This window comes from Centroberyx gerrardi, chromosome 1 (genome assembly GCF_048128805.1).
Source record: "Centroberyx gerrardi isolate f3 chromosome 1, fCenGer3.hap1.cur.20231027, whole genome shotgun sequence".
NCBI classification, from domain to species: Eukaryota; Metazoa; Chordata; class Actinopteri; order Beryciformes; family Berycidae; genus Centroberyx; species Centroberyx gerrardi.
The window spans coordinates 16,461,601-16,488,791 of NC_135997.1; the positions used below are offsets into that span (position 1 = coordinate 16,461,601).

Here is a 27,191-nt window from a genome sequence, read left to right on the forward strand (position 1 = left end):
CTTCAACTGGTATTTCACAACATGAGGCCTAACTACAACATCTAAAGACTGGTAGTGTGGAAAGTGCAAGCTCAACAGGATAAGAGTAATTGTTAAGTTGTTTTAATACTCAACACTGTGTGGTGCTATAAAGAAGAGGGTGTGGGTGAGAGTGTGTGCGTGTGTACAACAAGGCAGAACACTAACTTTTTCATCCACGGGCCACAGTGGCTGATGGATTGAAAAATCCAGTGACTTTGGCCATTTTCCAAATTACCAACATTTACCAGCATTTGGCTGGTGGCTACAGTTATTTTCCCACCCTGGTGTGCATTCCTGTCCGACCTGGTCAAAGGGATGTTTCAAGAAATCCTTTTGGAAAATTCTGAGTTGGCTGAATTCATCTGGCTTCACTTAACTGACTGTTCAAGCTATGACTCTGTTGTTCTGGGTGGCAGCTTTTTTTCCAGGCTGGCTCTTTTTGTAAATATAGCAAATGCACCAGTTTCCCAAAGATATGTGTCACGCTACCATGTCCCCAGAAAATCATCCAGGCTATTCTGTTATTTCTCCTCCTTTTTCACAGAGTTATACATCTGCATGACAAATTTCTCTTCAAATTCTGGCTATGAAGGTAAAGTCCTGATTATTCATTTATGCAGAGTGAACTGTCATATGTCATGATACTGAACCCTGAAATAATTTATTAATCTAATGGTGAAACAACCTGTTGTGCCCACCTCTTCCATCAATGTCCTGATTACAACTTTAGAGAGCCTAAACCTTATAATATTTGAGCAATATTCAACAGCCATGATCTAACTTTGCTATAGGAACATCCCTTGGCTCATAAGGTGTGAGCCTAGCAAGGCTTTCCCCAGCCAACTGACACTGGTGTGAACGGTACAAATACGTTAGTGAGCTATGGTGGGTTATACAGATGTGACAAATGACTCAATATTGAACAGCAATTCTGTATGTGCTACCACCACCTAGTGTTCATTTGACATCTTGTAAATAAATGCAACATGCATAAAACGTTCCCTGGGGCAAGCCATTATTGAGCATTATTGAGCAAAATTAGCAGTTTATTGAAACTGCAACGATCATCATCAACCTCAAAATGCGATTTGGTCACATACCTCCTCTCTTTTACTCTTTTCAAACCTTGCACATTTTAAGTTTACTCTGGCATAGGTTGTATAGGGAGTAAGGAAAGTACAATTGTCTCAAGATTGCCACCAAGTGGATGGTGAATGAATTTAACAGCAATTCATTGATGGCTGCTTGCCTGGAAAACACTTCTTGAAATGTGCAAGGTGAGACAATAAAAAACAAGTAGGATGAACTATTTTTAAAATGATATTGTGAGCATCTTTACATACTACCTGCGAGTTTAGGGGCCATAGGATCCTCTGATACGTGGACAGGGCTGTCTTTGACCTCCCCAACTTTCTCAGGCTGCTCTGGCATAGCAGGGGAGGGAGCAACAACTTCCACAACATTCTTCACCTCCACAAAGGCCTGAGGGCCCCCAGGCAGAGGCTTGGAGTTGTGGAAGAGGCTAGCCCACGATTTGGGGAGGTTGGCAGTAGGTGCGGCTGGAAGGGCAGGCGAGTTCGCCTGCTCTGCCACCACCGGCTGGGCAGCAGAGTCTGGGGAGACCTGCTGAGCCTGTTCCCCAGTCTCACAGTCTTCTTTGTGTCCGTCTGCACTGACAGCAGCGTCAGGCTCTGCTAGCCCATTGGCCACCCCACTGTCCCCATCCTCCCTCCCCTCCAGTTCAGTAGTAGCAGTAGCAGTGGTGGCAGGGGGGCTGGCCACAGCAGCCGAAGGAGGAAGAGGGGATTTGGAGCAGGGGCTGTGTGCTCCGCTATCCAAAAGTTCAGGGCTCTGTGGAGCCAAATGATCTGGCTGCTGATCTGCAGTCCTGGGTCCCTCTGTCATCCCACTGCTTTGAGAGGAGGATGAAGAGGAGGAAGTTGCATTGTTACCATCTGATAAAGAGGCAGCTCCACTTGTTAAGTCCAAAGAAGAGTCATCAGGGCTAACACAAGTCCTCTGATTGACAGTGGATGTGGAGGCAAATTTGGCTGCTGCCACTGCAGCCGTTGATGTTGCCATGGAGACAGGGCCAGGGGTGGAAAGTTCAGCCCCTGACAATGCCTTGCCAACCACATCCTCAGCACTGTGGTGTGGGGCACTGAGTGCATGTCCATTCACCAGTGCTGTCACAGGCGTCCCATCTGCAACTGCTCCACCACTACTGCTGTTGTTGCCAGCTGACCCTTCCAGGTAGTTGTAGTATCCTGGCGGTCGCTTTTTCTTTTTCTTCCTCTCCCGCTGTCCTAGGCTGCCGGGGACACCGTCCATGTCCTGGCAGGCCTGGTGATTGTCCACGGCTGAGGCCTCCGAGTCAGGGCAGTCCAGTGAGTTGAAGTGGGTTCCATCAGGGACATCAGCTGCTGGAGGGGCTGTTTGCTGGGCCTTCTGGGCTGACTGGCAGCCCAGGATGAACTCTGGAGCCTGGGGGTTAAGGGTGCTGGACACCTTGTACAGGGGATCCTTCACCCCAACATGCTCGGAATCCATCACCTCGTCCACACCAAACTCAATGCGCTGATAGTCTTCTGCTGCAGATAACATCTCAATCAGTTAGAAGCAAAAAGATTATGTCCTCAAATATAGCTTGTGAATCATGGGCCTATATAACAAAAACCACTGTTGTGTTTTACACAAGATGTGCTGCTGAGTTTAGCATAAATCAACATTTCTCAACCAGTGAGCCATCACCCAAACGGGGTCGTGGGAGCATTCTGACAAGGTCAGCCATGCCCATAAAAAAAAATCCTGCTGGATTTTTTTTGGCGCCAACAACTACTGTTGTTGTGCCTATTCTTGACTAAACCACATTCTTCCTGGCCTTACGTGAATGCCAAGAATATTGCGAATGAATTCAAAAGTGGAATAGTTCAAAGGGGGCAATGTAGTCTTATTTAGGACTAAATTATATGACGATATGATTAAGATTTTCATTTCCTTAAGCAGTAACATCCAACAATCACATGGTCAGACTTACAATGATTTGACAAGCCTACAGGGTCCTGACTTTTCTCCAAAAAGAATAATTTGGTTATTGTCCTGATTTTTAATACAATGGGTCAACAAGGTCAAATTCTGATGTAAAACCAGTTGAAAATCACTGGTAGACATTATTCATAACAAATAATTATAGAAATGTCCTGGCCATTAGCATGAGATTTTGTAAACCATCATTGCTATCTGACAAAGAAATCAATGTAATGGGCAGGCATTTTTATCTGTATGTGTGTCTATGTACAGTGATTTGCGAAAGTATTCAGAGCCCTTGACTTTTTGCACATTTTAGTTATTCCAAAATGCATTTATTCAGGATTTTGTCTGAGCTCTATGCAAAGTACTCTACTCCATCAAGGTGAGAAGAAATTTGTAGAAATGTACATGAAAGTATAATATTTAAATAAATCTTTTACGCATAAGTATTCAACCCCTTTGCTTTGTTTGGGCTAATTGCAAATACAGAAGCTGCAGTTTCAATTCGTTTTTCCAGTCCAACTTTACATTGGAAGTCAATAGAGAAATTGGACAGGAAAAGCTCAGATTTCAAATTCTGTATTTTTTTGCAAATTCTGTAAGCTTTGTTAGCAAAAAAGACCAATTTTAAAAGTTTGAAAGGAAAACATTGTGAGATCTGAGTAACAGATGATAAAAAATGTTGAGCAAATCTTTGCTAGTGCGGCAATTCATCTCAAATGAATCAAAGGGGTTGAATACTTACGCAAACTCAATTTCTCCGTTATTTTAATTTTATATTTTCATATAAATTTCTTCAGTTTTGTTTTGTCTTTGATAGAACAGAGTGCATTTTGAAGTAACAAAAGTCAAAGGGTCTGAATTCTTTTACAAGGCACTGCACATTTTTTATAAATTAGCGTTTAACAAGGGACACAAACAGCTTCAACAATGTAAAGCAACAACAGTGTGCACTGACATCAAAATGTACTCCAACATTTAGTTACAATGTGTTGCATGGCAGCTTAAACAGGAAATTATTATGCAGTGAGAGGCGTCAAGTAGAGAAGTGAACAAAAAGGAAGACATTAGTAAGTGCAAATCAGATAAATCATCCAAGTGCCCTTCAACATGATACAGCTGACTGGTCACCCAAACTGCAAACCCTGAGGTACGGCAAGGCATGGTTAAGAGGGTAAGAAGACAGCACACCACGATTACTTCCTCTATTGGGATTAGAAGGTCCTCTGTTAGTGTTATCGAAATTGAAACTCATGACTGTAAAATGCATTCAGAGTTAAAACCTTAAAAATGGAAGGCTAAATAGGTACACAGATGTTAGCAAATCACAGTAAACCATCACTATGCCCTTGTAAGTCTAGTTAAGTGGGATTGTTAAATTCATACAAAAATTCTCAATTCAACTCGGAGCCCTGCTGTGGTGCAAATGCATTATATGCAAGAGAGGATAAGATACTTAACAGTATCTGAGCATGCAAAGCTCTACAGATTGTACCAACAGGCAAGAGAAAGAATATAGGGGCAAGGTTTAGAAAGCCACCAGTTTTTGAAACCTGGGTTTGAGTTTTACAGCAAAAGTACAACAGCTAGTCAAGCCACAGAGTGTCAGACCCCCCCAACTCACCGCAAACCTGCAGTCCCATAGACTCCATAATGTAAGGTACAGCAGGAGTGCAGTAACTTCCTAAATAATCAATACAAATCAAGGTAAGGATAAAGTGTCATGAGCAAGTGGGTACGATCTCAAAGGTGGCCGATATTACATTTTTTAAATTTGGTGGCTTGGAAATTAACGTATGATAAGGCTTGATGTATCCTTACAAATGATGAAAAAAAAAATCCCCATCTATTGGGATCTGTATTTCAGATTTAACAAAAAAAATATGGAAAGCATCTCCCTGCCAGGCATGTCAGGTAAGGTAAGCCTGAACTTAACTCTAACTCTTAAAGATCTGCTTTGAGAAACAACAACTGTGATATCATGTACGAGCAGCCGAGAGAGGGCAGGGTAGTTTGATGCTGATAATTTTTCATCTGACAAAAATAAATAATTTATCAATCTCGTGTACGTGCAATGGACTTACCAGAAGACTGACTGATGCAAGAGACTTTGTCATTGAACGGAGGAAGCTGTGAGGAGATGAAAGTCAAGATTAGAAATCACCAAAAAAAGAACATTAAAAAAAAAACTAATCTTTGAAACGATCTTCTCAAGGAGATCACGCTAGCAAAATCTGTATCTTCTTTTATTTTCCAGTTTTCTCTTTATTTTGACAGTTGGAAAGCAGAGAAGGAGACGGAGTAGGGAGACACAGTAGAGAAAGTTCTGGCAGGATTCAATCCCAGGCCAGCATGGCCACATGTGACATGTGAGGTGGCAGCCTCAACCACTCAACTATCTGGCTATAGTATTTTCTTTTAAATCACTTCTTAAATAAGGAAGTTATAGACTTGTTCGTGTGTATCAGTTACTGTGTTACGTTTCCCATTGGTGTATTTCTTCCCCCACGTTTCATTTCTTTGCTATGATTGCCATCTTTTATTTGTCATCATTCACTTTTAGTAATATTATTTATGGTTATTCAATATTTAGAATGCATTTACTTCTCCTGAAGGGTGGGAAATTAAGATCAGCTACCAGCCAAATGATTGATGGCCATGGTTTGTAAGTTTGCCGACTCCATTAGCCACTTTGGCAGGTAACCAAGCATCATTTAGAGGTCCTACTCTAAAAATCCAGAGGGGTGATGAAATAGTGAAAGTGATTTTTGACATTTGACATTAGGCAAGAGAATGGACTGTGAACTGTTAAAACAGATAAGCTATACAACTAAACACAAGGTGACATGGAAAAGACCAAATCACATGGCAAGAACATTGTATTAAAGTTGCCATTATGCAATAGCGTTGTCAGCGTAGAGTACTTGATTTTGATTCTATTGAATTCTATCTTTGGGGAACAAATATCCAGTGTTGGAACTTCGGCACCCAGCAACAATGGAGGCATGGAGATTTTGGCTCGTTTGGCAAGTAGCTGTCTGGCAATTGTCTGACAGTCTGTGGGACACCTGATTAACTATGCATACTGCCGACTAATCAGAGCATTCATTGGAACCTGGGTGTAGGTGACATCATCTACACCAGGAAGTAGATTGGAATTCTAAATCTATTTGATTCTGTTGGCAACCAGAGAGAGATTTTTTCAAAGAGTGTTAGTCAAATTTCCACAATGCTGACAGTTATAATGATTTGGATAACTTTACATTAACAGGTCTTTTGTTAAATTATACCATGAAATTGAGAAATGTAAATCTCATTGCAATGGACCTTTAAAGGTGCAACATGTAGCATTTTTAAACATCAATATATCATTGTCAAATTAATAGTGATACATAAATGGTATAAATTGGTATAAATGTAAACAAATAAGACCATGATCGATTGGGTGCCTCCATCTCATGCCAGTGGTATTGTTAGTGCTAGTGTTTCTCTCGTTTGTTTATAACTATACTAACGACTCAAAATTAATGTAGTGGTGATTCATTGATGTTAAAATGATACACACAGAATATTTAACATGCTTGTTTTCTCACATTTCAAAGAATTTTATATTTAACTTTCTAACCCAGCTCCTTACCTCAACATAACATCGTGGAGTCACAAAAAACTGATTGATCTCATCAGGGCTGAATTCCCCGAAGATGTACTGTGGGAAGAAATTAATATAGCCATTAGTCCAATAGAAAGACATGATCAAAGAATATTTCACAATGTGCAGTAGCACATGCCAAGTCGTTTGTTTTTCCTGATGTTGTAGTATAACTTAAAAAGTGGGAAGCTGATCCTAAATAGCCTGTGATGCCATGAAAAAAGGCCACTGTAAACAAAGTCACAAAACTTGAGATCCTCTTCTGATATAAAGGAAAGAAAATCAAATTGTACGGGCAGCCACGGACAACGCCTTCCACCTCATATTTGGAACTGATCTGGAGGACAGTGTCATCAAAACTCGCGGTCCACAGGCTCTTATGAGAGTCAGTCATCGTCTAGCCAAAACTGCAACGTTGGTTTGCATCAAAGTAAAGGACAACATGAAGAAGTGATGAGTCATTAGGCATAATGTCTCCCTACAGTCCACTTCTGAGCAAAGTAAGGCTTTATCTAGAATATGGTACAGTTTGAGGAAGGACTGGACCATGAAATTTTACTTCAATGTTGTGATTTTTTACATTAACGGAGTCTGTTTTTGAGTGGTTAACAAAGATATGAAAAATCTATATGATATGAAAGGAGCCTCATCAAAAAAGCCAAGTCAGGGACCTATACTGATGCTGCTGAAGTTTTATAAACTTGCAGCTTCATGTGCCTTCCTGACAGAATGAAACTAAGGATGCAGTCTGAGCCTCTAAGACTGTGTGGAGCCTCTAAGACTGTGTGGAGCCTCTAAGACTGTGTGGAGACCTTTTGGATGATGAGCTTGTGACCCTAAAATCACATGGATCCAAACAGGGATTATCCCTGCTAGCTAAACAAAGTTCCTCAACCTCTTACATCTGTTGTATATTTGTAGCAGAAATTGGTCAACAACGGCACTAGCAATCAATAACAGCATTGGTGACTGCTTGCTTGCCGTGCTGAACATTACTACATTTCTCCAAAGTAAAATGGGAGACCAAAAGTGGTCATTCTCTATCGTCGTGTCACCACATCAAATATAACCATGGTTAATAATGCAAAGCATTACAGAGGGTATTAACCTAAATGATGGCATGCAATCCACAGGACTCGTAGGCAAAACTTCCATTCAGGACCCTAGCAGTGGGACACTACTCTTGTCTGGCTCAGGTGCTTGCCTGGTATTGCTTTGTGAAGATAACCTGCTTTCCTCTGCTGGCTATAATTAACCTAATCCCAGTTACACTGTAATTGAAGAGCTCCAAGACTTGCTACCCATTGACAGCAAAAAGAGAAAAGTTCCTCTGAGCTCTCTCTAATTTAGGCTAAGCGTTGGCTTTTTAAGGAATACCATAGTCAATTGTGTCCATTTAAAAAACGTAACATCTATGCGACTACACAAGATGCATCTGAACAAATTATTGCCCTGCCTTATTTTTTTGCAAAAAAAAAAAAAAAAAACAATATATATTGGTGGTTTATAGTGGTAGTTGTCCACAGCAATTGAGAAAGGTGAAATGAACTCACTAGCCACACCGTTAATCCTCCCAGCGCATTAAACAGTGGAACGTGAAAGGGGAGGCACAGAGAAAAGAAAGTGCAGCTCAAGCATATGTAACTCTTTGCAAACGAGGCCCCACACGAGGGCCCACATTGCTGAAATGGCACTACAAGCGACAAACAGCCAGCTATAATCCAACGGCCTCAGGATGGCTAATACAATCACAACAGAAAGAATGTCCCTTTGCCTCTTTCTACAGGCATGCCACACGTACCACACTAAGCTTCCCTTGCTGTTCGTTTGGACTGAGGATTACAACAAATTAGCCATCTGTATGATTTCAACGCACTTTAGTGACGACACCACACTCACACTAGGACTATAGGGAGGGCCTACAATGATAGAGTGAGCAGGGCTGGAGCAATTTCAGAATGTGATACAATATATTTAAGGAGCTCAATTACCCATTACTGACTTTTAGTGATGGTATGTCACATCTCTCACACAAATGTAACTTTTCAAGTAAAACGGTGAGGAACAAGATGTTCCAATGAATGATTTTTATTAGTTAACGTCATTGACACTTTATCTTAAAAGATTTGACATACCGTCACTGATAACATCTATAGATTTTAAGCCAATGAACATATTAGTCAAATAAAAACAATTAAACAAACACTTGCTGCTAATAGCAGTGTCCCAATATATCTGTCAGGCATTAAAATGGGCCATATAGAAAAAAGGTCACAACTGTTATCACAGACAGGAGGCAAAATGTGAAAATAAAACTAAATCCTGTGAGAATTTCTTCAATTCAGCATACCAACAAAGTGTACACTGACCAAACTGTAACTGAGGATAGTTCCTAAGTGTCTTGTAATGTTAGATGGTTCGAGTTGAGAGCAAGAACATAATGAGAGAGTATGCAAAACATTCTGTGTCTGAAAAGCTCTACCCACAGGAGCTGCTTCACTGGAATTTCTAGTTGCACTGTTGCTGCCACCTGATGCATAGAGTAACAAACTGGTCACCTGCATCCCATACACACGTCAACACACAAAATGAAACACCTGAAAACTGATCCCTGCTAAAATGTGAGCCATGTACTCTATCCATAATAGGGGACACAGCTAGCGCTACTCTGCTTGTTCTCTCAAATTGGAATGCAAAGATTATTAATGGACAACTTGGCTGAGCATGAAAATGCTGCAGCACCACTACAAATAAGGTCAGACACATTTTCAATAAACCTTGGGAGCATGCCTGTGCCTGCATATTGGTCTGATGTGGTAATACAGTGACACAAATAAAAAACTACCATGAAACAATGAAGAGTATGACACTCGTAGTAAGGAGCCCTTGCAATTTATTCTGTTGAAAGACAGGTGACATTCCTCTATCAGATAACATTTATAGCCAAGGAATTCTCTCTGTGGCTATGCTGTTGCACCACGACTCAGGGACATGATTAACAGAGGGGCACAAAACTATACTATACTAATACTTTAGCCTCCAATGTAAAAAAAAAACAAGTCTCAAATATGACAAAATGAAAAAGTAGAGCAATTTGGGGCTAATAAACACTACTGGTTGCATACTCCCACAACTACCCATACAACAGCTTAACACCAAAGGAGAATCTCTTTAACCTCTTGGGAGTGGCTTAACAGTGGCTAGGGCTGGGTGGGAGAGAAAAAAATTGACGGAACAATACATTGCCTATTTATTTGTATTGAATTCAGAGTAGGGGTGGGCGGTATCATATCGTTTGTGATAGAATGGTCATTAAGATGCGAGCAAAATGGCATGTGTGATTGTCGAGTACATCCCATGATCATGTGCATGCACTTTGTGCTCATGTGGGTAAAAAACTAGCACAGCAACTCGTTACATGTCGCCACTTCATGCATGGCTAAAAACCTGGACAACACAAGATGAGAGATGCCACCGGCCAAATAGAGGACATGACAGCAACCTGTGCTTCTGTGGAGCCCGCCGAAGAAGAGTTAATTCCTTGAAGTGGATCTACTTCACTCGCTTGGACATGGTTTGGATTTGAACGAATTGATACTAAAGAGAGAAAGGCAGTTTGCTTTGCAAACTTTGCCTTAAGTCACTGCAGTTGCAGTGACTTAAGGCAAAAAGTAAGGCAGAAAGTTAAACAAATCTGTTTCACTATTATCGCATTTATCACCCCAGGAAGCACACAGATTATGAAAAGTTTCGCAAGTCATCTACCCCACAAAAGCAACAAATTGCCTGCACAAAAACTCACAAAAGTTTTCAAAATTAAGCTCAGTTAAATAAGCTTAGCTTAATATTTTATCCAGCTGTTATCTTAATGCAGTTTCATTTTAATATTCTGATGACTAGTATGCCATACATTTCATATACTGTTTTAGAAGATACCGGACTGTTGCAAATTTATTTACTAATACTTACTTTCTTAAATAGGTAGAAAAGGACAGAATCGAACAGAATCCAAAACATAACGAATGAAAAAGAGTCTGCACTGTTCCCGTGAATGTGTACATTGCGTAAATGTATTAACACTGGTCTGATGCTCGAAGCGCCCAAATTGTAGGTGCACTGGTCCTAAAAACTGTAAAATTTGGAAAGGGGAACCGTCATCAGTCATGTCAATATGCCAAACATGTACAAACTGCATTGCTAAAGAGAAACAGTGGTTGCAAGTTGAAGCTCACGGTCAGGGATAGACGGACTCTTAACAGGATAGTTGCTAACCACCACTGAATTACAGTCTAAAATTGACACCAGATTTTAATCAACACCTACGTGACTGTATGTCATGAGTTATTCTACCTTGTAATTGACTTTACATGGCAATGCAATGTGCACACACACCAAATGCAGGCATGTTCAGATGAAAGTGTACACAGGCAAATGTGTAGTTGTTCAATTATTTACACTTGATTTACATACAGCCTACCTGTTATGTGTTCTCAGAGATTTACAGAGATTACAACACATAAATTGACATGAATAGACCTATAAAAATGTATGCACTAGGGCTGCAGCTATCGATTATTTTAGTAATCGAGTATTCTACCAATTATCCCATCGATTAATCGAGTAATCGGATAAGAAATACTTTTGCTTTATTAAAGAGCAATAGTAAATATACAAAAGAGAAAAGCTGTCCGCACGAAGCTGTCCATACGACACTGATTTACTGAAAACGAGGTGAAATAATAATTATTATTGATATTTATTACTAGGCCTAAATATCATACAAGTTCATAAGACTGGCTAATGTACATTTATTTACTATGTTGAAGGGTTGCCCTATACCTGCTGACCCTACTCACTGCAATCAAACTAAACTGAATATACCTGCTGTATTGGACTGGTGCATTTTAGGCTCCAACTGCTACTTACACCACCTGATATTTTGCTTTCTGGGGTATTTTATGCATCACTGTGAGGGGAGTAGGTGTGTGTGTGTGTGTGTGTGTGTGTGTGTGTGTGTATGTGTGTGACTATCATAATAATAACATGAATGAAGCTCAGGCTTTCACAAATTGACTGCAGCATTTTATTTTCTGTGGTTATTTTCTTGAGCAAAACTTAGCTAACTTAGGGACATCATAACTAGCCACCATATTGATTTACGTTCTTAACTAGCCATTACATATAGCCATAATTAACGTGCATTCTTTACTAGCCTTCATCTCATCCCGTTTTAATATTAAGTGCTGACTCCGCCCACCCGGGCCAGTTTCGGCGTACGCCGGTAGCAATTACAAGTGGACCCTATCCTACAGTCCCTGCTCTCAGCGGAGGGAAGGAGCTACGCTGTGTGTGGGAAGCGCTGTGACCGTCAGACCTCTCTGGATAAGACAAGCAAGTAGAGAAAACCGGCATCAGCCGAACCAATTTATTGCCAAATGCTTTGGGATTCAACACATTAACATTGCTTCCCATGGTCAGAAAAAGTCGGCAGATTTGTCGCTAGTCGCTTTTGAGAAATAAAGGCGCCAGGGGGGTCTGAAAAGTCGCTAAGTCTAGCGACAAAGTCGCCAAGTTGGCAACACTGGATCCGAAACTTTGGACACTTTCTGTCGTTTTCTCTGGCCTGTCTCTTCTCTTCGCCCCTCGCTATTTTCTCTCTCTTTCTCCAGCGCGTTGTGCAACAGTAATAATCATCCGTGCGAATCACTGAGTGTGTATATAGTTATATGGATTAAACGAAGCTTCGATGCAAAGAATTTGCATCGATGATTTTTAGTAATCGAGTTACTCGAGTTTCTCGAGGAATCGTTTCAGCCCTAGTATGCACAGTAAGAATTATTTGTCATGTAATTGAAAGGTTTGATTTTGAAGTAGTAGCCTAAGTCTAGTGCAAGTTTTCCTTAGAGAATATGTGCATCAAGTAGTGTAGCAGGTACTATATATATGTACTATATATATATATATATATGTATACATAAAAAATATGCACAGAAATGTTTAATGTATTATGCAGCAGTTCTATCGCAGGAATGCATTATTCAGTTGTTACTACTGCAGAGTGTAGTAACTTTAGGGCCAAAAATGGTAAAATTCATTATTTACTCACATCAATCTACTTTAGTAAGACTTGCGGCACAACTGAAGTTGAATACTTCTGCACTACGTCCAGTTTTCATATGCTAGCTAAAGCTAGCAGGATCCACTAACAATCTGTCGGGTAAGAGACTGCTAACCGACATGGATAATACCATATTACTATGCTTTACTGTCTATCACTGACAAACTGCCTGTTATACAATGTCAGCACCATGAGCAATATCAAATTAGTAGTCAAACTACACAAGCGAACAGAACAGACAACTGTACTTCTGTTTATATTAACTAGCAAGCATTAGCCTACTGATTAACTGCCTACTGGGAACAAAACCTCACAGCTCCGCAGGACAAGCCACACCTACAGGTATCATGGGTCCTTGCCGGTATATGCACATTTCAAAATATTCAACTTGTTAAGCTTGTTCAACTTGTTTAACATGCGACAGACCAAATTCTTGGACTGGTTGCCAGCTGCGGCTGCGCCACCTACTGGCCCAGCCAAAAAGTAATATGGTCTGATGATTGTCTTTTACCCTTTTCCCTATATCCGGATAGGTTTAGGTTTGGAAAAAGTCAATGGATGCCTTCAACCCACTGTGTTTGTTGCCAACTGTTAGACATAGTGGTGGCTCTGTAATGCTGTGGCAGTCTTGTGGGAGTCATTAGGATCCGATGATTGCTCTACATGGTCGTATAACGGACCATTTTACAGCACCAGGTGCACAGTAAGGTACAAATGCTGTTCCCTCAATGTTCCCATATTCCAAGATGATAATGTCCCCACTGCTAAACAAATTCAAGAGTGGTTTCATGAACACGAGGATGAAGCTAAATGCCTTCCATGGCCTCTTCAATCACCAAATCTAAACATCACTGAACCTTTGTGGGAAGTTCTGAAGCGAAGAGGGTGACCGTCCCTCAAAAAACTGGACGCTTCCCTTCTTGAAGAATGGTCAAATATTGTTTGTGTTTTGTTTTGTTTTTAATACTGGCATCTGATTGGTCTATGGGCCCTGAGGTGGCCATTTTAAATGTCAGGGAATGTATTCATTGTTGTATGCAATCCTGTAACCCTGAAAAAGGCAATTGTAGCCTAAACACATTGGTATTAAATATTAAAGCTTTGTCTATTGTTCTCCAAGAGTAGTTGAATTCTTGTCACCCCATGTAATCTCTCGCAGGTGTCAGGTGTTCCTGTCTTCAGGGAAGCTCAGAAATTGGAATGGGGCAATGTCATTACTGGATGAGACCATCAGTATTGGTTTAAGCTATCTGCAAACAGTCTTATTCATACGATGATATAAAATGCATGTGGGATAAAAGCCAAAACAGAATTTTATACCCGTTTTAATCTTAGCTCTACATGCCCTATCATGCTAGTGCGATTCAGAATTCATGCGACACAATGGCCTGGGAAGTTCAACAGCACATGACCAAAGGGTAAAAATGGCCCTCCCAGCATGACAACCATAGAGAGAAGTTAACTGAGCTACGTCAGTGTGATCAGTAGTGGTTAATGTTTAGCCCTCTCAGAGATAATATGTAAGGTTTCACACTTGTACAGACCATTGTACGTTCACACCACTTTGAGGAAATGTCTGGGTGACAGTATGGAATATTTTTCAAACAGAAACCTTTAGCAGCAAGCTAATGAATTAAATGGTATGCTAAATGAAAACTCAGTGATGTATTACAATTAGCCAGACTCTGTGGCATAAAAATATTTGGCAGCTCTCAAATAAATAAGCAAGTTACTGAAAGAAAAGATGATCAGTGTTACAATACAATTTCAGAAGACAATAAATATTCTGTGATAACGGACTACAGACAGGCAATGGCTGTTGTGCTGAGCCCACAAGACCATCCAAAGCCAACACTTTCAGCTAATCAAGACTGAACTTCAGCTGTTTAGAAGTTACTCAATGTGATAGAGCTGTATTATGCCTACTTTCCATTGGTGTCATATGTTTTGCACATTTTCCATATGGTGGCAACCATTTTTTTTACGATTATTATGGCATTTCTGCTTATTTGGAGAGAGTTCAACAGAGAGACAGGAAAGATGGGAGAAAGAGGGATGGGACACGACAAGGGCCCCAGGCTGGATTCGAACCCAGGATGTTACGATTACATGGTATGTGCCTCTGCCAACTTAAACACATTTTATGGACACAGGTCTAATGTGTTCTTGCTTCTGCCTCAAGTAGAGTTCAATTAAAAAAGTTGTTTGGGAAAAGCCCTATTTGTTTAAAAAAAATAAAAACTAGCACAGCTATTACCCAAGCAACCTTGGGGAGTCATTGTTTTGTAAACCATGTAGTTCTGACCTCCAGCCACATGGAAAAATCCCACAGGCCACTCTTCACTTCAGAAAGGGGTCAGGATACACCTACGGGTTTTTAATTTTCCCATGTTTTTTTTTATACTTCTTGCTAGCTTTTCCCATTTAAATGCTAGCTGCTAGTATAGTAGAAGCAACAGCAGGAGTGTGTATGGCTCATACTGAGTGATGCATGACGTTCGCTCCTTCAGCACGATCAAACATTGGTGTCTTTACATGCAAAAGTTGGCATGGCAGAATTAAATTACATGCAACATTGCTTAATCTACACATAAGCCTATTGATCAATCAAAATCAAAATTAGAATTATGAGTTACTACATGTGATGATTATGTTAATTAACACATTTTACATCTATATCATTGTTTTTTCACATCATGATACTAAATATTCCAATATGCTAATTATATACACAATTCACACAAAGTAACCAAATTCATTGACACTAAGCTACATCACTGTGCCAGTTTGAACATTTTGTTAGCAAACTGCTGTTGGCAAACTGCAAGAACACAAGGCTTCACTGTTCTGACAGGAAAAATGTAATTCAGCCAACCATCCATGAATTCACATTGGGCTATTTAACTACCATAAATGCAAATAATGGAGCTGTGCTCCATTATTTGCATTGACTAGCTTTTAGCTAACAGTGTCATATCTTAATCAAAATTTCAGGAGAGAGTAATTCCCGTGGTGAATTTCATTTTCCCTGCCAGGAGAGTTACCCAAGTAACTAGAAACTAGAGCAGCATGTGATTGGAAAATTAGAATTTCACTGACATAATGGCCTGATTAGGTATAGGATCATTCACGTGACAAGTCACATATTCTTAGCTAAAGCATCATGTAGTCTTTTTTAACATGCAAGATTTTTACATGATACGCTCACAACCGTGTTTGAAAGAACTGAGGATTGGTTTTCCCCTTATTAGTCAACGTCCGACTTTGGACCGTAAACCAATGGAAACAGTCTCCAACTTCAGAGAGAAGGGAGAAGTGTAAAAACATGCAGAAGAGGACTTCCATGAGGTTTCCCTAGCTATGGTAGCTAGAGTAATTCTGGTTTTTGATTCGTCACCTAGCGTTTGAACCCGTTGCGAGCCAGTATCCTGCAGCATGTGACGAGGCCAGCGACATTTAGCTAGAGACTTATTTCAATTTAGAGTATTTTGTCTGGGTTTAAACGTGATCCAGCAACGTTACTTTAGTGAACAACTGGGAACTTCTGACCTGGCATGTAACGTTATGCCTGCATGGACCTCAAAATGGGCCTGCCCACATGATGGCCAACTTCCTTAGAAATAATACCCAACTTGCTAGCTAGCTAAGTTGCCCCAGTGGATATAGACATTGCACGGACACTCACCCAGCAGCGTGCAAGCTCGAAAACCGATTTCTGAATCGTCTCGACATCAAATAAATATTCCCTATCAACGAAGGCCCACACTGTCGCATTTTTATTTAGCTAACCAGCTAGCCGACTGTCTGCTAACTGTAGCCACACCACCTGTCCAATGCTGCTAGCTGGCTAAGTGCTAACATAACAGGATAAGATTAATACACCCCAGTTCACAACTGCTTAGAAGCTGTAGATTATTCAATTCAAAATATTTCACAAAACGGTTACAGTTTCCCCAAACTACCAAGACTGGAGCTCATTAGCACTTCGGCATAGCATTACCAGTTATGAAAATATGCACTTGGGCAAGGCCTGTCGCAGAACTGAGCAGGTGGGCCATGCACATACACGCAGCAGTGGTCTCACCAAACATTACTCAGGGTTAACAAACAAATGACACTTGTGGGATCTCACACCTAAGTGTCGCTGTCTTTAGATAAAGCACGAGTTCTAAGTATTTAGCTCAATGAAGCTGTCATTTCCAAATGAACTGCAGCAAATAGTACCGCTGGCTAATTTGAATGGAGGAACTTCGGGCCTGTTACCATGCTGGTGGTGTTTCAATGGGGAAATAGGCTTTTCGGTGCTTAGGGGAGCATTAGCAAGCACTTTTCAGTAACATTTTCAATGACACGACTAACGTGACGTTTGAGATTAAAAAACGCACACTTAACCAAAATGCAGCTGCAGTTCAGCACTATTTTTGGTCAAATTATTCTACAAATGAGGAGCAGTTGAGAGTCATATATAGATATACAGCGTGCAGAGTTGTTTTGCAGGCTAACGTTAGCCTGCTAGCTAGCTACCTGGTTGCTGTAAGAAGCCATGCTCCCGGTGAGATTTTCTCTCCTCCACTGACAAGATGAAAACTCTCCCGGGAAGGTGTTGTAGGTTTGTAATAACAATTACAAGAGATGTCCTACTTCGACATCATTGTCATTTTCCCATCAATGTCCTGACAATCGTGGTTTTAGATCCTTATAATGCATCAGCACATCATGCTGCTTCCCTTGCCGTCACCGCCATTTCTGTCTAGCATCTTCCTCGCTTGCTAGCCAGCGCGCGGTCGGTTGTAGTCAAGTAGTGGCAGCGTGAGCCCAAAGAATAACGACACCGATTTCCGGCAAAGGTTGTCTCTCGACTTCACAATAAAAGTCTTCACCCTTGACTTCAGATAAGCCGTGCTCAAATGTAGGATTCTGTGTCTCAGCATTGTTCCAGCCAGCACATTATCTGCATGGCTGTGAAAAACGTAAAGTGTCCTTGAAATTTGATATGGATTTCATTTGAGTAGCCTAATAGAAGAGGATTCAGATCATGTTTACTTAATGTCAGATATTAAATGATTACAGGAAAAAGGGTCCTATTGCTGCTGTCACTTACCATAAATGAAACTGGTTCCTTAAAGTTTCATACAGCTTCATACAAACGTTTCCTTAAAGTTTCATACTACATTCTGGACATAGTGAAAATTATATTTGTGTCTCATGTATTTTGCAATGTGATTGAAAGATGCCTAAATTGCTAAGCGATGCATATGATCCAGGAGGACATATGATTCAACCTGCCAGGCTTGACAGGCTATATTTTTCTTTTTGCCCTCTCTCCAACACCATCTCTCTCTCATTTTAAAAAGAAATGCACAAGCACACATTGCTGTTGGTCAACATATTGATATTAGCTATATGTCTTTCTTGATGGCTGTCTTCCTCTTATGTGGTATTTGATGGGTGCTTTTAAGTGTCTTACAGTACTGTGAGTGCATAGGCGTACGTTTACAGTATGTTTGGCACCAGTGGGAACTGAACCCCTAACAGTGGCAGCATTAGTGCCATGCTCTACCCATTGAGTCCTTTTTGAAATTGACTAAAATTGAACATATACAGATAATAGAGAAAACATAGAGACTGTCCTTCAGCCAGATAACTCAAGTTCAAACTTCATTGCAGCAAACACCAGCCTTACTGAAGACACTGAATCCTTTCCAGCTGACCTTGTGCTCTGATATCTATGGCGGGGGGACGGGAGAAAAAATCCAAGTCAATAAAGCTATCACACGTGCTGTGTTTTACAGCAACAATTTAAAGTAACATTTATTTTTGAAAGGCATATCTGAACCGGAAATCGCGTCGTGGACTATTGTAGTGAACTTCACGATTGAAGCGTGATCGTGTGCGTTTACGTCCGGGTTGGGGGATGAATCGCAAATTTGCCTTCTCAAAGTTGAGCCCAACTTGAACCAAAAATTCATGCACACTTTCGTGCATTTATTTTTTATTTCTAGTGAAATTGATGCCCTGTGTTATGTTTAGTTATTTCGATCAAACTGAAACTGACCATGAAACTATTTGACATGAATGAATGAAATTGACCTGTAAATCTTCGCCTGCACTGTTTTGTTCAGTTCAACAGTGCCATAAAAGTACGATGCGACGGTTCAGATCCACTACATTGTCCTCTCAATGACAAAAGTACAATAATTAAAAAATGACAGCATGAACTTCGCGATAGATATGCCTACAGATCATAAATGGCATCGCAACTAGTGGGCGTGGCACAGGACAGGTGAACGGTGGGAGGAGTTTCCAAGGAAATCCGAATCCAAACACAGGAAACTACAAAAGCGTTTTTTTTTTTACGAGGTGTAAAAGAAAACAACCTCATTCTGTTGTGTGCGGGATCCAAAGGTAGGCAATGATAATGTGATATATCTTTATATTCTGTAGGAGCCTTCAACCAGTTATAGGCTTATTTGAAAGTAGAGAATTATCTCAACTTGGAAATCGAAAAGAACAAAACTTAACTTAAGTGTGGAGGAGCCTCAGCCTAAGTCCTTTCACCCAGCTGTTATCTTCAATAAATCATTCTCCATCCTAAGTTACTGTCCACAGCTGGTCCTTGAGATGCAAACCAACTATACACTTTGGCTGTGAGTCTGCCATGGGATTCATGTCCATGATCTTTTGTTTTTTCTAGGCACTGGAAGATGCCAGAGAGGGGCGGACACCAGAGGACTGACAGGTACGCAGAGCACAGGAGCAGAGAGAGGGACACTCCAGACGACTACAGACAGGACAGAGACCGAGACCGAGACCAAGACAGGGAGCGGGGCAGGAGAGACCGGGAGGAGAGGGGCTCTGCTGCTGACAGGAGGGCCGAGCACAAAGATTTCTCCAGCAGACAGAGGGACATGACAACTCCCTCTCACAAGGACCCGCCTGATAACAGAGACCGCCACCATCAAGGGCCCTCGAGACTGTAAGAGACCATATACTTTCTATACAGAAGCCCCCCTCCACACACACACACACACACACACACTCGCTGTCAAGCACACATACAGTAGACCCTCAGTGACAGGGTTATATAAAATGAGACGTGTATATATATATATATATATATTTGCATCTCACAGCACAAATGCTCTTGTCTTCGTAGGTCCAGAGAGTCTTCAATGTATCCCTCTGAAGGAGAGTATTATGAGCAACAGCACAGACCGGCTCTTTACAACCTCAAATACATCTTAACAAGTAGAGGCAAGTAACCTTTATGTTCTGTTATGTTCTGCCACTCTTTGGGATGGGACAAGTTTCGATTATTTAAAGTTTCCAATATTTAGGTTTATGATGTTTTATTTACCTTTTTACATAGTTAAAACAATATTTTTTTTCCTCCGGTCCTGTTCATACGCATTGTAGACTTTGGGAATGCATAATGTGTGCAAGAATTGAGTGTCAAAATTCAGAGCATTCATTTCCAAGTTTCAATGATGAAATACATATATCACCAGAGAAATCCATTTTATTGCCACTCGTCTCCCAGCCAATCAATATCAGTCAAAAACTATGCATTATATCCAGTTGGAATATTATAATGATATCATAGGAGATCAAAAAATACCATAAACTAGGATAAAGTCACTATAAACTTGCTATTTAGCAGACCTACCACAGACACACTGTAAGTCCTTCATTAAATATTATTGTTATTTTTTGATGGGTATTTAAGTGCAAGGCTATTTGGATACATTCCTGACACAACAAAGATGTGGTGATGCTGTCTGTAAAAATTGCCAGGCAAAACCAAATGCAACCAACAGTGATGGAGTCCACAGCCATCGATGCCTCAAGTGCTCATAGATCTGTCAGTAATGTCATAGATATGCTGGCATGTTAACATCAGTAGTGTTCTCTTTCTTGCTATTGTTGCCTTCAAGTGCCGTGGGAAATATCAGAAGTATGAGCTAAGTGCACATGAACAACCCAACAAAGTAGTAGATACGACTAGGAAAGTGGTAATTTTCCATGATACCTGAGTGATGTTTAGGAGACGTTGAACATGAAAGCCATGTCAACAACTGATGGTGTGAAAAGTGATGTTTTAATATTATTTGGCAATTTGGCATTCTATGTGAATAATTAGTGTTGTTGTATGTTTCCATTGTCACACTTTGTTGAATTTTTAATCGTCACATTTTTTTTTTTTTCAAAATTAATGAAAACTGCCCGATGTGCATTTTCTCCTCTTCAGTCTGCTGCTGGAACATGAAGTAGCTCTGTGTTGTTTGATTTCTAAAACAAAATAACAGCCACCAAAAAAACGACCTTTATTACAAGGTCCACTTTGTTATTATAAAAGAACTTGAAGGCGAAACAAGTTGCACTTACGACTTCCAAACTGGGAAGAAGGTGCTTACTGGGGGCACTTGAAGGCAGCATCATTTTACCTGCTTCAAATAACAGTGCTAATGTTGCTAACCAACATCAAAGCATTATCGATAGCTTAGTCTTCCGTAGCCTGACCTTTTCCCACAGTTGATCCCCAGGCGGGAGGGAAACATTTTCAGTTTCGGTTCACCCAAGCCAATGAGCTGGTTTGAGAGGAAGAAATGTGACTTAAACTTTAATCCTGGTAGGTTTGAGATCCAACTTATTATCAGCAACAAGGATAACACCTAGTTAAGCAATCTGCTGCAAATGTGATGAGTCCCTTTGTAAGCCAATGAAAATGCTTCCTGTGTATCTCGTTGTAATCAAAGCTCATGCTTGTTGCTTTAGTTGTTAAAGGATAAGGCTGGTGTTTTTTAATGCACTGCTTACCGTCAACAAATCCTATGAAAATAACAAAATCAGCAATGATTTTGTTTTGCCAACAAGTCTCGTCCATGTAGCCGGTGCCCAATGAAGCCATGTCCCAGCAGCCATAGAACTCCATTGTATTAAAAAAATGATTAAAAACACGTCAGAGAGCCATGCCTTTGCTCTGGGCAACATATTTCATCATCACGATGCACTGGGCCAGCCGACTTTTTCCTCGAACAACCAGCTATAAACAACTTAATAAGCCGGCTGTAAACACTTTGCGATCTCAGGAAAGTAGTTCCGTAGCACCGAAAATAGTCCCTGGCGTAATGAAGAATTTGTTCCCATTTGAATTTGATTTGGTAATAACTACAACAGCCTGACTTTTCGTGGTAACAGTTAGCGATTTTTAAAATGGAAACTATGTCTTTGTGAGCTGTATTTCAAGGTTTTTAGCTTACAATTGGAGCCAATGACTTCCGGGTTGACGGCTAAAAACGGTACGTGGGAAGTCAGAAAGTAACGGGAGTAGAGCAAACGCATTGTTGATTTTGTTATTTTCATAGGATTTGTTGATGGTAAGCAATGCATTAAAAAACACCGGCCTTATCCTTTAACCTTCAGAGGGCACAGCCTCAAACTAGTGAACTGCCCCCCATGTATTATGGTGCATACATGTGATTGTGAGGGGATGAGTAGGATTTTTTTTGACCATTATGTTTCATTGCTTTGCACCATGCTTCATGATTTTTACAAATTCTGTAAAAACAATCAAAAAGATCAAAGGTCAAAAACCGTGTTGATCCTCTGTCCCAGGTCTCTGCCAGGTGATGGAGGTGTTTGTGAATCTGCTCATAGTCATCTGTGCAGGAGTGCCATATAGCAACTCTGGGGGCTACCGCGACCTCGCCAGCCTCGGAGGACTCTACCATTATTACTACGGTGGAGCGAACGCCTTTACTGGGGCTGACGCAGACCGGGTGAAGGAGCTGGACCGGCTGTTTCATCAGCTCAAGCGGCCTCCGTACGTCTTCACCATGGCCTGCGGCGGGGTTTTGATGGTCTACGCCTGCGCGATGCTCGCCCTGGGGGTTTTCAGGGTGCCTTACCGCTGGCCCCCCGTGCTGCTGGGCGAGGCCCTGCTGAACCTCCTGATCGGCCTGGGCTACGTCCCCGCGCTGGCCTTCTACTTCATCAAGCTGCGGGAAACCTACGACAACGCCGTCTGCAAGGAGAGAGAGCAGCTCTACAAGAGTAAAGGGCACCAGGGCTTCGAGTGCCAGTTCCACGGGGCGGACATCGCCGGAGGGCTCTTCGGCGTTCTGGGAGTCATCGTTTTCCTCTTCGGCGCAGTGTTGGCTGTCAGAGCGTTCAGGTCGGTGCGTGAGCTGAAGACACAAAGAGCAAGAGAGGACAACAATTTTTAAAAGGCCTTTTCTTCCCACCGCATTTGAACAATGTGGGATCGAGTTGAAATCCCTGTGCTGAACAAAAACCATGGACGTTTCTTGGTGTATTTTTATCATATTAGTTGTTACTGTACATCAACTCTGGTTAAATGTGATCTGTGAATCAATTTTTTATCCATTTTTCTTTTATAATTATGCTTTATTGATGTGTTAATTGATAACATACTTTTATGATCAATTTGTATTTCTTTTTTATTCTTACCACTTCTCCAGTTAACATACTGGTGTATGGTGTCTGTTACATTTGCTATAAATGTGTAGTCATAATAGTCATTTTTATCAGTTTTGTACAGTAATAAAGAAGTACCAAACACAGAGAATAAAAATAAAGAGAAATTTGCAAACAGCAAACAATAAGTGGGATACATGTTTCTTAGGCATCTAACGTGGTTCTCCATTTTATATTTGGTAAATATGAGATGGTAGTGTCCTCTTTGTTTGTAGTACCGGCAATGCATTTGTCCCAATTTCTATTAAACAGGTCATCCTTAACTCTCAGAGTAAAAGTTTTTCCATCACACTCCCAACTCCCAGACATGTCTGTCCATTCTGCGAGTCCAGGAGTCGGTTTTGTACCAGTTTCTGGTGATTGCTTTTTTGCATGCAACAAGAAATATCTTAACCCGGTATCAGTCACTTTTAAGCACAACATCCTCTGATATGTTACTCAGGTATAGTGCGGTGCAATCCTTGGTGATATCATAGTTCAAGATCTCTTTTAGAGGTGAGTAGATTGGATCCCAAACCACAATGATCTTTTCACAAGTCAAGAGAAGAAAAAAGGGAGGTTTTAAGACTGCTTTTAAAGAGGGCACAGTTGTGGCAGATCTCAGGTCATCAGGCAGTTTGTTCCAAAGAAAAGCACCATAGTGACTAAATGTCCCATCACCTGATTTAGATTTTATTCTAGGTACAGTTAGGAGACACATGCCTGATGATCTGAGGAGTCTGATTGGTTTATCGCCAGTGAGCGGGTCAGAAATGTATTTAGGAGCTAAACTATTTAGAGCATTGTAAACAAGCAATAATACTTTGAAATCAATTCTTGATTTCAGTACAGGGAGTTATGTTTAATTTTCCTAGTCCTTGAGTCACACTGGGACAAGAAGCTTCAAAGTTTGGAAATGTCTTTTAAATGGTAAAAAGCTGTCTTAGTAATATTAGTGATGCGATGCTGAAAGTTAAGATCTACATCCATAATAACACCCAGGTTTCTGACATGTTCACAAGTCCAAAACATATGAGAATGACAAGCATCCATGTCTCCACAGTAGGTTTTTCCAACCTAATTCTCCCCACTTGCTTGAGTCAGTAGACGTGTGCTGTCTGAGTGGCACAGGAGCATTCCTTCAAATTTCATTCCTTCCTTGTAGCCTGCTTACTTAACCGAAGTGTTTTATATCTGACTCTTGGCCTTTTACCAGCCCAGAAAACCCAGGATATAAATTGCTTTTGAGGGATTATTGCGGGAATGGATTGAAATAGATGACAATGGCCTTGGCAGAACATTCATTTTGATCACTTCTATCCCTGAACCAAAACCAAAATCCAGGGTAAACTACTTCCTCAGCTTTTCAATATAGTTATTAATAAGCTTGTAGTTAGTTGTTTCCTACAATTCAGGAAGGTTTTTTGGTTTTGGTTATGTAATCAGTTTGGCATAGGCCTTCCACTTAGCGCTACATTTTTCTTTTATTTCTTGAATGGAGAGCAAAAGATAGGATCTTTGTCCGTTCAATTTGTATCCTGACTAATGGCCAAAGTTTTCTAGGAGTGCCTTTAGATTAGGAAAGGAGGTGTCTGGTTCCTGCAGTAAGGTGATTACATCATCCACAAACAGTCCCACAAAGTGCTCCTTATTTCCTATTTTTACCCCCTTCAGATCTCGACTGTCAGGGTAAAGCTGTCTGTCAAACTGACTATTAATCTTAATCCTAGCAGTCGGATCTTGATATGTAGCTCTAATACGCCGAATTGACTCTTTCCTGAATCCAAATCTCTCCCAGCACTTGATACAGAAATGTTAAATTAACACTATGAAATGCCTTTTCTACTCTGAACCTGCTCTATGATATGTAAAGTTCTCCTTATGTTGTCTTGGGCGTGGCGTTCGTTCCCTCATAAACCCTCTCTGATCTGCACTAATCAGGTCGGGCATAACAGGTTCAAATGTTTATGAAGTGATTGAGGTATACAGTTTATAATCTACATTTAAAGCTGATACAGGCCTAAAGGATCTGCAGTATTCCTTATCTTTAACTCCTTTAGGGATAAACAATATGATGACTTCTCTTCATGATGGAGGTATCAGTCCTTTTTAAAGAGTCTGACTGAAAGAAGCCAAGAGTAAAGGACAAGTTCCTCCTTAAAGGTCTTATACCATTCAGACGGGAAGCCATCGCTGCCTTGAGTTTTGTTAGATTTTCATCTGTTTATTGCTTATTCTAACTCCTCTGCTGTTTTACTTGAGGTATGGGTGTCATTCTGTTCCTCACCAGTAGATGGCAGATCTAATGTGTTCAGGAATTTTCTCATCATGTCCAGCAGCTGGGGGTTGGGTTGAACACATTTCTATAATAGTGCTCAAACACCCTCTCCGTTTTCTTCTGCTTCATATAGCAGCTGGTTAGCTTGAGGGTCTCTGATCTTACGTATTGTATTTGCAGCTTGTTGTTTCCCTAAATGTCTGGCTTGGAGTTTTGTTGCCTCAGGCCCCGATTCATAATATGCTTCAAATACCTCATCTTTTTTCAGTTTCACTCTGGAGAATATCATCTATCTTTTTTCCTATCTCTTTTATTTGTTGCAATATCCTCGTGTCTTTAGTGCTCTTATGTTGCCGTTCCAAATCCCTTAGTAACCAGAACTCATACATTTCCTGTCTAGCCTTCTTTTGACTTGCCGCCCTTGATATTAGTTTCCCATGTAGAACCATTTTAACCCTATCCCAGAGGATCAATCTGGATCAATCTGGCCATTATCAGTTCTCATCTCCCTCTTGATGCCCATCTCAACTTAGACTATCCAAAATGTCAAATGTGCATGGAGTACAGAAAGTGTCTGGTTTAATTATGGGTTAAAATATCTTCATTATATGTATCAACATGGAAATTGAAAAACATTTACACCTAGAGAGTATCCCCTGCATGTTTGTTACTAAATCTGTTCAAATCACCAGATAGGCAAATGTACTTGCAGGAAAATTAACTCAAATTCAATAAATGACATATATTTCTGGACATTTTCTTGATTAGAGTATTACTATTGTGCTGTAGGCTAAGTGAGTTGGAGAAATTTCCCATGGAGAAAATACTCCCATAAAATAAGTCTGGATTTTGTGCCTTTTGGGCCTGAGAATAATATTCTTGAAATGACAAAATAGATTGATGACAATATACAGTATCTTACAACATACTGAAGAAAAAAAGTCTTTTAAATGACATTTATTGGCATGAGGTCATCATCAAATGAAGGGTGTGCAAAATGGACACTGGACAATAAAAACAGTTTTTTTCACAGTATAAAGTTTTATTGCTACTTGGCTTAAAGTTAATTAAAAAACAGCTTTTTCTGCTCAAAACTAATCATAGCAGCATTTCAAATAAAATAATGACCATCTCTCAACTCTCAAAGTTCAAGGGAGTACAATTCTGGCTGACAAACAGCAAAAGTGCTCATTGTTAGTCCTATTCCTAAATAATAAAACTTCTCTAATTATTAAACATTAAACAAAATTTTAGCAGTATTCTGCATGCTAGAATAAAAACTTAAAAATATTAGATATGCTCCATTTTGTACAAAGAAATCACATTTTGTATGTACTCTATGTATTTTATATTGATTTATATAGGGCATGCTTTCAACATTAAATACAGTTATAATTAGTACCTTAAATTAAAGTACCATAATGAGTGACAGTTTACTGTAGAATCCCTATCACTTTAAATTCTGTAGTGGAGAGGGAAATATAAATTTGCATGAAACAATGAAGTACAAAAATAAACATCAGCTTCTTGGCATTGAGAAAAAATATTCAAGCATTTCTAGAAAATAATGTACAGAAAGGAACTGTGAGATTAAACAATGGCTACTTTGGTCACATGTT

The 27,191-nt window shown here is 40.3% G+C and overlaps 2 protein-coding genes across 6 annotated transcripts in view; one reads left to right on the forward strand and one right to left on the reverse strand.

Annotated features, from left to right (window-relative positions):
- The window catches only part of usp10 (ubiquitin specific peptidase 10), a 29,993-nt gene extending 12,390 nt beyond the window's left edge, over positions 1-17,603 (reverse strand). Inside the window, exons 1-5 of one of the 5 annotated variants that reach the window (XM_071905338.2) lie at positions 17,343-17,603; positions 6,689-6,757; positions 5,136-5,181; positions 4,676-4,735; positions 1,365-2,609 (exon numbers count right to left, since the gene is read on the reverse strand). In XM_071905338.2, coding sequence (XP_071761439.1) covers positions 1,365-2,609; positions 4,676-4,735; positions 5,136-5,181; positions 6,689-6,757; positions 17,343-17,363 — 1,441 coding nt within the window. In that variant the 5' untranslated portion in view covers positions 17,364-17,603. Of the gene's footprint in view, positions 1-1,364; positions 2,613-4,675; positions 4,736-5,135; positions 5,182-6,688; positions 6,758-17,342 lie in introns of all 5 variants that reach the window. The other 4 variants (XM_071905337.2, XM_071905336.2, XM_071905340.2 and 1 more) reach the window with 4 other exon arrangements.
- Positions 17,604-19,102: 1,499 nt separating this feature from the next.
- marveld3 (MARVEL domain containing 3) lies at positions 19,103-23,569 on the forward strand. The gene is made up of 4 exons (XM_071905346.2): positions 19,103-19,223; positions 19,513-19,794; positions 19,975-20,072; positions 22,434-23,569. Exons 2-4 carry the CDS (start codon positions 19,523-19,525, stop codon positions 23,042-23,044), a joined length of 981 nt encoding a protein of 326 aa, XP_071761447.1. The 5' UTR covers positions 19,103-19,223; positions 19,513-19,522; the 3' UTR covers positions 23,045-23,569.
- The last annotated feature ends 3,622 nt before the right edge of the window (positions 23,570-27,191 follow it).